Below are 10,540 nucleotides of genomic sequence, written 5' to 3'. Positions count from 1 at the left end.
AAACATGTAGTTTTATTTTTTAAAAACTACATCACCATAATTAGTTCAATAAACTGAATGGATCACCAGATGCTTTAAGTGCCAAATTGTTCATTGTCACAGCAGAAAATAAAGCTTCATCCCTTCAACTCGGATCAATATGCAGGTAATCAAGCTTCTCCAACCCGACACCAACATGCAGGTGCTACAATATGAAGAGGGAAATACATAACTTGAAAAAGGTAAAGGCCACTGGAACTGACAGATGATCTGGGTAAACTATATAGAGGATGTACGTTCCTGTGACACCAGGGATACAATGCTGTCGACTCCAGGTGAGTAACTGTGGCAACTAACAAGTACAGTGACATCGCATAACCTCAGTACAAAGAAAGACAACTGCATTTAGGGTGAGACCAATAATTACAGCTGTTTCAGTCTGAAAGCTGGTCTGTTTTAAGGATCTATTGTAAAGAAAAAACAACAGAGCCAAACGTTTTGGAGCAGAACAACTTTTATAAAAGCTTTATATAAAGTAAATGGAAATCACAGCTCTTGAACTGGCAACAATTGAGATTTTGACAATCAGTAAAATAATACAGTAACATAATACTGTCAAAGACTAAACACCATTATAAATATGTACCTATTTACACTCCGATGTTATTTACACTTAAACAAAGTTTAATACTTGTAACATCAACAACCCTGCAAAATTATGTTGTTCCCTGACAGACTTATTCTTCAATAGTTAATCACACAAACAAATGAGTGACAAATCAGCTAAAAGAACTCAGGAAACAACAAGGAATTAACAACAAAAAACCCTTAAAACTTATTTAAACAAAAATAAGTTATCAGCTTTGTAAAAGAAAAGCAGTGTAAGGTTCTGGTGTCAGTCTTTGGTGGTGACCTTAAGAATTTCAGATTCTTAGTCAAAGGCTAAATTGACATATGAACATTGTGTACAAACGTACAGCCAACGGAAATACACACGTTTGTTTTCCTGATTTCATTGGTTGTTTTCAGAGTCAAACGATGTCTGTGGAACATGAGCAGTTATGGGGGACAGTAAAGTTAAATACTTGCAGGGACTGCAGGGGACTAACTGTCGGGGTCAATGCGTCCACACCTCAGTGGCCCACAAATGATTGTGGCGGAGCCAGCGTCGAGCAGAGGAAATGTCAAGTGTGAACACTTGCTCCTGCGAGGAGTTAACTGCTGTGTAGTGAACAATTAGTTTGGGCTGGGGGATACAAGCTGCAGAGAGAAGGCGGCTACCAGCTGAGAGGTACTCACTCTCAACACTTTGAGTCCTGGAAGAAGAGGAAGCAGGAACATCATGTACACACACACACACACAACATTATGCAGAGGGAGTTCACTCAGACACAGTACACACGTTACCTTCTGAGAGTAATGCTGAGGCAGGAAGTGGTGGTCTCTGAAAGCTGGAGAATGATTGTTGCATTGACAGTGATGAACATCTCAAAGGTGAGAGCCAGCTCCACTTCCCCCAGCCGACAGGGGACAATCAGTGTCATGAAACCAGCGGGAGCTGACACACCAGGGTAGTACCCCACACCCAGAGAGTCTGGTGAACACACACATCAAAGTGACCATTGAATTTAATGTTCCAACAACTGTCAAAGTCATCCATTTGTCTAATCAAACCTGAATCTTTTTAATTTGTAAACGTTTGATTGATGACTGATCAATGATTGGAGCTACGTATATCAGAAACTAAGCTTGTTCTAAATTGTCTTTATGAGCCATATTAATCACAGTGGAGTAGCCAATAAACCAGGAAGTGATACTCACGTCTGAAGACTTCCCGTGCGCGGAGCCAGAGGTTTTGTTTGCCCAGTTTGTGTAAAAGTATGTGAAGCATAGTGTGGTCGACAGCCAGGTTTTTAGAGAGCATGAAGTCCACTGTATCTGAGGCTACAGGGAGGACCTGTCTGTCCACACACACTTGTAGATGAGAGTTAAACAGTGGACTGTACCTGGAGATATCAACCAGGTCTGGGGGAAAACATAAAAACAAATACATAAAATCATTTTGAGGTCTGTAGCCAAAAACAGAGAGAGATGGGTATTTAAAGAGAACCCGATCCAAACTCTATTTATTTGTCCTGCAACAACAAAACTGAGAATAGAGGGAGAAAATATGTTCCTGATACTGTGCAATACACAGAAGCTGTTGAGAAAATCCCAACAAAAGATGTTGTCCTTTTTGCAGGGTCAAAGCCCTGTCTGATACAGATTTATCTGAATCTTAAAATATATAATGACAGGATGGCTTTACACTGATAAAACTGTGATTCTTAGCTGTTCCTAGCCGTTCCTGGCAATGACAACTTCCCCTTCCTGTGCCTCCAGGTTTAAAATTCTTTATCTAAAGGTTGTGTTCGCTCACCATTCGGCTCTTTGATTCCAGGGAGATTACAGAGAACCTCCAGTGTGTCTCTGTGAGAGGTTTTCTCAGCCAGGCGCATCAACACACGACTCCGACTGTCCAGATCTGGAGGCTCACATGGCCATGAGCTCGAACTCAGGAACCATTCGTTTTCTTAATTGACAGGTACATAAACAACAACAACCACACAATTTGCCAAGGCACTGTTTTGTATGCATGTATTGCATTGCCAGGTCTGTCTGATTCCTTTCTGTTTTCATTTGGATTCAACATAGGCAGTGTGCTATCAAATTATCATATTAAACCCTTCTGCCTGGTTCCAAAAGTCATTCAAAATGTGCTTTAGTTGTATTCATCCTAGTCCAATGTCACAAATGTAAAAAGAGAGTTTTGTCTCTGATGCCCATCGTGTACATTTTGCATTGAGCCAAATAGTGTACATGACCACTGAGAAGTTATGAAACAGTGACTCTCCCAAAAACACTGGAGTCATGAGTCTGAGTAGGCCAGTCTGGGCATCATCTGTTACCTCGGTAGTGTGTTCAGAGCTCCCTCCACACTGCCACTCAGAAGGAAGAGCTCGGTGGCCACAGTGACCAGGCAGCAGCGTGAAGCTCCATCCTCGTTCCCAAACAGACCCTTCAGTGTTGAGTAGTTGACTTTTGAAACAGACAGAACCTCCACCACCCTCCGACCCTACATTCATAGACACACACATACACACTGTACAAGGCGATTTATACGAAGATGTTTGTGTATTTGCAGTATTTCTGTGCTGTCATTGCCAAAAAGGTTCCATGTATCGCCCAATCCATTCATTTTAACACAAAAAGAAAAACCATAGATTTGATCTGATCTAATTAGCATTTTTTGTATAGTATAGAAACCAAGTTAGTAAAATGTGAGTTTACAGGCCATTTCATTCATTCATCCGATGGGTTATTTACCTTGGCCCACTGATGTGTTTTGTGGTATCTTAACATAAGCGAGACTCCAATTCTGCCTAAAAAACTCCGGATCAGAGTGTCCTGAGCATCAATCTGACACACTAAAAAATGAGAATAATTAAAATCAAATGGGCTTATTCTTCAGTTATTACAAATTAATAAACAGAGACATATTTTGGAAAATATAAAGCACAGGTTTCTTTTACCTGTCTCAGCAAAGGCAGCAAAAGGCAGAGACAGCTTATCTTTGCTCTCAGACAGGAGTGCTATGGCGATGCGACCGCTGATTTGTTCCACTTGGTTGGGATGTTGGCTGGTTTGGCAGAAGGACCTGAAAACCTCTCCCATCCGCCTCCAGTCCTCTTGCTTGGTACAAAGCTGACAGGAAATATAAAAGCAGGCACAAGCCCAGTGACAGAGTGAACACAGAAACCATTTCATCCTTATGGATAAGTTGACAAAAAGTAATCTACTAAGTAAAGAACTAACCTCTATTTCCACAATGGAGTGGGCAAAATTCAGGCACTCTGGAAAGGAAGTACTGGAGGACAGTCTTTCATAATAAAAACACAAAGACACTCAATCATTATCATTATTCATCAATAAAATAAAAGTCACACAACATTTCAGGAATAAAAGTCATAAAAAAAGTACTGATGATGTAGAAGATGACATGACTGACGGTGTTTAATCTGTGGGAGCTGAGGAAGTGCCACTCACTTGTGGTTGCCGGACACTGAAACAGGTGAGTTGGGATGGACCGCCTGCTGGAACTCAGGAGTGTTTTTGACACAGTCAAGGCAATCCAAACTCAGTCCTAGACCTGCACTGGCCATCTGTCAACACAATGCAAAATACATTTTTTCAAATGCTCCTTTTAAAATACAGATGCTACTGTCAAATACTAAAAAAAAAAAAAAGAGTGCAGGAACTGATGTACCTCAAACGTGAGCTGCATGAGTTCAGGTACAGAGCCTATGAGCCCCTTCTCTCTCACAAAGTTGAAGAGGGCCAGCAGGAACTCATGGCTGGGCTAGCAAGAGAAGAAGAGGAGAACAGGTTCAACATCTATTTTTATACTCACAAGTAATGAGTAATGTGAAATAACCATTACAGTGCTCCTCTCCTCATGTAAAATAGAGCAGGCTCTGCCCTCTACTGGACGCAGAATGTACTGCAGCATGATATTACAGTACTGAGATGGATGAATATCAGACTGACCACTATCTTGTGGGCCAAACTGACACTGAGGACTGAGAAGACATCAGACACCATGCTGGCTTTGAGCAGAGACCAGAGGAGAGACAGAAGCACTGGCATGGAGAAATACACTCCTGGTGGGTTGTTCTCATAGTAGCCTGTAAACACAGCTTCTGGAAACAAAAGGAGATGGGGAATATAGTCATGGAGCAACAAGGGGGGTAGAGTGGACCGATTAAGTAGCAAAGATAGCAATGGTAACAAAAAATGATAAATGGAGAGAGAGAGTTGAAGGGAAGAGAGGTAAGGACATTCATTCAGAGCACAAAACTTAAGACGAAATTCATTAACAGTGTACAGTCACTCGTGAACACTGCATGAGCTGTGTTGGTGACAAATAACTGGATAAAATGAAAACTTACTTGCTTTCTGAAGACACATTGGATTTTTGATGAACCGTGTCACTGTTTCAACACAGAACTGAAACGTAGGGGAAAAAGTGAAGCTATGGTACAGTAGAGTGATGTCAACAAAAGCTTTAGCATGAAGCGTTACTGTTCTTAGTGTACCTTCTCATCCCCCTCCACAGGCACATGCTGGAATCGACACATCTTGAATCCACAGGAAAATGATTCACTGAAGTATTGCCTGCAGTACTGAAATTAAGTTAAAAACATGAGGTCTGTAGCATGAAAACAAATCTTAATCTGACATCATTAACACACTAAGTGATAACCCCAAATACACAACATGTATTGTGATTTGTGAACTTTGCTACTGATTTCAATTGTATTTGGTTTGACCAAAGTTAAAACTTAATTCCATAAATTCTATGATATGAATCCATAAATTAATTAAACTTGCAATTTCTAATCACTAAGCACAAATCAAGCATATCAAATCTATATAATAACAATGTGCTTTTTACTCATGGTTTAAAATTAGATGTGGTGCTTTAATTTTTTTAACAAGAAAAACAATTAAAAGACTGATACTGAATACTGAATACCAAGTGCAACAACAGGTATTTTTAGTTAAGCTGCTTTAAACTCAACACAGGTTACAGAAAGCCCTGAGCGATCTTACTCCCCTCTGTTTTTATTAACCTGGAACATCTCAGGTGAGAACTCACATTTGAAAATAAGAGCCAAAGGTTGATGGGTAAAGAATTTTGGAATTTGGAATAACCAGAATAACCTTTTCTGTAAGAAAACAATGATGTTCTTTTTTTAATTCAAAACTTACAGAGTTAGATTTCTGACGTCTAATATCCATCATGTTTGCTGGGTTTGTGGTCCATGGCCCTGTGTAGAGAGCAGAGGAGCAGAGGAATAGACATACACAACAGTTCAAGTGTTTTACTCTACTTAAGGAATAATATACTGAACATTTATGTTAGTAATTGAATAACAAAAAGAGCCATTATCTGTGCAACCAAATCACCAGTGACACCAGTCAAAACTCAAGTCACTGTCTATGCTGTTTTAATTTTCTCTCACCATTTCTTATGGTTGAAAGCGGGGGGATATTATGTGGGGAGTTTACTGTCTGGATGGGCTGGCTCCTACTACAGGACATAAACACAACAATTATCAAAACACAGAAAGACTGGCAGGGAGCGAGAAATTTTTAATAAGATGTTTGCAAACAGGCACCTCTCTAGGCCTCCGTTCACATGATTGTTATTGGCATCGGACTGGCCCTGTTAAAAAACACAGAACAGACTTAACATTGAGCAAAGTACTTTATTTCTTGTCTTAATAACTGAACCTGTTCATTCATTATGCCAATACTTCAAGAAGAAATGAACAGGAAATTTGTAATTCCTATAAAATCATATGTGGATTAAGACTTTTATTTTGAAAGGTACACAATAACTTTTTTTAAAGAATTTTTTTCCATTATGCATTTGTATATTCTCCTCTCTTTTTTCTTTCTGAACTTTTACTTTGAAGGGCAAAGAGAGAAATGTAAGAGACTCTGTTTAAGCTTTGTTTCTTTACAACTGCAAAGAAATTATGTTGCTCCAGTTTCTAGTGGGAAATACAGTCCTTGTCCACTATATGACACAGTGCACAGTTACTGTAGAACCACTACATTACCATGTTTCTGGTTTGCTTGTCTGTCGCAGGCCATGTGTTCTGCACTTTGGAGGGGGTGCTGCTACTCTGAGGTCTCCAGGGTCTGCTGTTACTCTCCTCTGTAAAATATACACAAAAAATATCAGGATGAATGAATAAATACAACATATTTCAGCAAGTTTATGTGCTCTACTGCTCAGGGACAGATCACATCTTTTATGGAAATATGAGCTAGAAATCAACTGTGCTCTTCATTTGTGTCTAACAAGTCATTGGTTGGCTGAAAAAGCTTCTGCATTGCCAGTTACAGTTAGCAACTAGCACTGCATTATGTCAGATAATCTGAAATATGAAATAGAATGGATTGTGACTAATGCACTGGCCATACCTGTGATATCAGGACTGTCACAGTGAAAATCTATAGTAACTGGTGTCAATCTGAAATACAAGAGAACATTGTAGTTTCACTGAAAACAGACGACACAATTCATCAGTGACTGTAAGGAGATGCCAACAAATATGAAACCTTACCTTTGTTCATGCTCCACTGATGCTCCACCTGTCCTTAGCGATAGGGTTTTCACCACTCCAGTATGTCTGCTTTTAGGGGCTTCACTGACCCTCGTAGGACCCAGTTTTAGCAGACTTTGCTGTGGTAGGTTTTCAAACAGCTCTGGGTCATCCTGGATCACGTCGACAAGCAGGATATCCTGTTCATAAGCTGTGAACTCATCCAAAATGCTGGGCTGAGTATCACCAGCTGCTTCTGATTTAGCTGTATCCCTTTCACTGCCCGCTATTTCAGATGAACTTGATCCCTCATCTCTGGAACTTGGCTGTCCCTCATCACTGCTGGGAGAAGAGCAAGGATCTGTCACAACACCTGATGTAAGGTTTGCCTTTAATTTAGGAGCCAAGGGAACTTGTTGAGAACCTCTGTTACCCTGTTCTACATCGTCTTCGTAATCAGTTTCATCCTCGCTCTCCTCTTCTCTATCATCACTCTCATCTCCAACACTGCTGTGAGGAGATGGACTTTTAAATTCTGACGATACTCCCTCTAAGTCTTCATTATCGCATCCTTCAGGTTGGTGGCAGTCAGGATATTCCTCGCACTTTTGACGACTACCATTATCAATTTCTGGTATGTGATGTCCGGGTAACATTTCGTGTGTGTTGGTGTCTTTGTTTGTCATCTCCTCCTCCTCCTCCTCCTCTTCATCTGAACAGCACGGGGACAGGAAGCTTGTACACGAGTGCCCCTGAGGTGAAGTGACAGGAGAAAGCAGCGGTGGAAGCATAAACTTATCTGAGTTAGTTTCTACACACTGTTCTTTAGTCATGTTGTGTGATGATGAACGGTTTCTTCCAAAAGCAACAGATTGGTTCTGGTTAAAGGGGCTTGTGATATAATATGACTCCAATTTGGGTGGGCTCCTGTCTGTGAGAATTTCTTTACTACTCCCTTGTTCATCTTGAGGAAGGAGGAGGGAGGATTCACACGACTGAAAGGAGTCGAAGCTGTGTGAGAAAAAAGCTGAAGATGAGGGTGAAGAACAACATGAAGCCATTAAAGTTTCTTCGCAGTGGAACAATGGTTTTTCCACAGCTTTGATAACATGTTTGGGTAAGTGGGACCTTGGTGATGTGCTTGCAGAAAGAACTTCAGCCAACTCACCATCTCTGACTTTCTCCGGTAGAAACAGTGAAGGTGGGAGAGAAGATGGCGTGGCTGAGAGGCTGCTCAAACCACCATGTGTGAACAGAGATGACATGGTAGACAAAGTAGTGGTGGCTGTTTCCCACTCACTCAGGCCCAGTGATGAAGGGGAAGGGGTAGATAAGGAGCTGTTGGTTTCTGGACCATTAACTGGCGTAGACAAGGCTGAGACTGCGTCAGTACCAGGCTCTCTTCCAGGCTGGCTTGGGGTGTAAAGGGCAGCCGCATCTGAAAGTAGACTGGCTACTGATTCCTCAGCCTCCATCAAACAAGGTGCAGACTCCATGTTTTTGCTTTGATTTTTGCTATCTGAAGAGTATGAAGACATATTACCATGTCTTTTCCCGTTTCTCTTTACTATGATGTGCTCCCCATCCTCTTCTCGCCTCTCTTCACTTTGACTGGAAACTTGGCAGGTTGTGTCCGTGGGTGCAGATGGGAGCAAGTCATTGGTTCTGCTGCTTGGTGAACCTGACTGATTCTGATTTATTGGAGAGTCACTGTTATTTCTAGCTGATGGATGAACAGGCTCTGCGGGGCAGGCTGTAGCACCAGCATGAGCCGTAAGGGTGCGGCTGGTGTTAGAGAAGGGCCAAGGCATATATGTCCGTGCACAAGAAGAATTTATTTTTCTGCAATAGACCCTCACTCTCTGGCAGGTGAATGACTCTGTGTCCACCTCGTTCATCTGATGCAGCGGCTCTGATGACATTTGTGTTGCATATGTTTTACTTTGGTCACAGTTTCCTTTAACATTTGACCGGCAAGCGCTGCAGCTCCCAAATGTAACCTCTAGACATGACTGGACATGTTTTCTCTCTGTCTCTAGAGCAAGTTTTTACAGTGTCACTGTAACTACTGCTTTGTGAGTCTGGGGTGGAGGGCAAACTCCCATCTTTAAAGCTTTCCCCAAGCTTTTTTCTTTTTTCTCCTGTGATCCTCCGGCCCTATGGGGTCACATCCTGGAACAGGGTCTTCCTCAACATCTCTGTCCCACATGCTAGCCCTGTACTCCCCCTCGTTTGTGCTTTTACCTACTAGGAGCGAAGCAGAACAAGTTGCAGAGGCTTCACTTTTCCAACCCTTATGGAAATTATATTTGGTATGATTAGTTAAATTCTCTGCATCTGTGTGCTCTCTCAGGAGTTGCTGGTTTTCAGTAAGACTCTGAGACTGACAGAAGTTCTCCTCAGACTGAACTCTGGGACACAACTTGCTATTTTTAGCCACAGCACTTTCCTCACTTTTGTGTTTTTTATGCCCTAAACAGCTGGGCCCGAACCGAAATCCATCTCTCATATCCCATTTGAAGCAACGTACAACCTTGGTCTTGAGAGCTTCTGGTAACACGTAGCCACAATTGTGACTGCAAACATCACATTTTTGGGTTATATCACAAAGAATCACCTTCGGGTACTGGTTTATCCATACAATAATCTTAGGAGTCTTCGTGACTGGGTTATCTTTCTCAATTTTTGACTCAGCTGTAGACTGTTCTGGTCCTGGGCCACTGCTTTTTTGCCCTTGCTTACCCAGTGTCTTCTGCTGAGGGGGAGTATATGTACAGGTCCTGCAGAAATCACAGAGGGAGGCTCCAACCGCTCTCCTCAAAGACCTTTCTGAACAAGTGACTCCGGTGGCGCCTGGGTGTGTATTCCTATCAATGTCTGCAAGTGGAAACAAAAACTGGTCAGACTGTGCAAAACTGAACAAAACACTCCCTGTTTAAATTAATTAAACAATAAGAAGACACTACTTTTTTCCCTCCTTTTTTTTTGGTTAGCAGTATGGATTCCCACCAATGTTAGCCCCGTTTGGGACCATCGCACCCACTGCATGGGAGATAGTAGTATGACACAAAAAACTTAGGGAAACGGCCATGTTTAAGCTTTTAACTTATAAAACTAAAAACTAAAGGTTGATATACTTCTGATAAAGCATGAATTTTACTTTTGTGTCACTTCTAGCAAATTTTCAAGTGTGACACCTTCTTCACCTCATTTTGGTGCACAAAGCCATAATGGTTCATTATTGTCCATTACTGGGTGTTATACTGCAGAAATTCCCACTGCAACTATGGTTGATGAAAACCACAGGGTGATTTTCCCCCTCATTAGCTGCAATAGGCAGCAATGAGCCCATTCCACACTTGAAAACAGACATAGCCACACAAAGGTGGGATCTGTGCTTTTTT

The 10,540-nt window shown here is 41.5% G+C and overlaps 2 protein-coding genes across 2 annotated transcripts; both read right to left on the bottom strand.

Moving 5' to 3' along the window:
* Window positions 1-490: 490 nt before the first annotated feature.
* Window positions 491-2,547, bottom strand: LOC127139052 (protein TOPAZ1). Its single transcript, XM_051065559.1, has 4 exons — window positions 2,399-2,547; window positions 1,801-2,004; window positions 1,387-1,573; window positions 491-1,295 (listed from the first exon to the last, which is right to left on the bottom strand). The coding sequence occupies exons 1-4, from the start codon at window positions 2,475-2,477 to the stop codon at window positions 1,097-1,099; spliced, it is 669 nt and encodes a 222-aa protein (XP_050921516.1). The 5' UTR covers window positions 2,478-2,547; the 3' UTR covers window positions 491-1,096.
* Window positions 2,548-2,907: 360 nt separating this feature from the next.
* On the bottom strand, window positions 2,908-10,009 carry LOC108900429 (testis and ovary specific TOPAZ 1). Its single transcript, XM_018701463.2, has 15 exons — window positions 7,158-10,009; window positions 7,015-7,064; window positions 6,648-6,745; window positions 6,201-6,247; window positions 6,045-6,112; window positions 5,791-5,849; window positions 5,115-5,201; window positions 4,968-5,025; window positions 4,567-4,718; window positions 4,286-4,378; window positions 4,066-4,181; window positions 3,835-3,898; window positions 3,552-3,723; window positions 3,346-3,446; window positions 2,908-3,094 (listed from the first exon to the last, which is right to left on the bottom strand). The coding sequence occupies exons 1-15, from the start codon at window positions 9,056-9,058 to the stop codon at window positions 2,924-2,926; spliced, it is 3,237 nt and encodes a 1,078-aa protein (XP_018556979.2). The 5' UTR covers window positions 9,059-10,009; the 3' UTR covers window positions 2,908-2,923.
* Between the last annotated feature and the right edge of the window lie 531 nt (window positions 10,010-10,540).

Source organism: Lates calcarifer, linkage group LG3 (genome assembly GCF_001640805.2).
Source record: "Lates calcarifer isolate ASB-BC8 linkage group LG3, TLL_Latcal_v3, whole genome shotgun sequence".
NCBI classification, from domain to species: Eukaryota; Metazoa; Chordata; class Actinopteri; family Centropomidae; genus Lates; species Lates calcarifer.
This window is presented reverse-complemented; position numbering and strand designations above follow the sequence as displayed.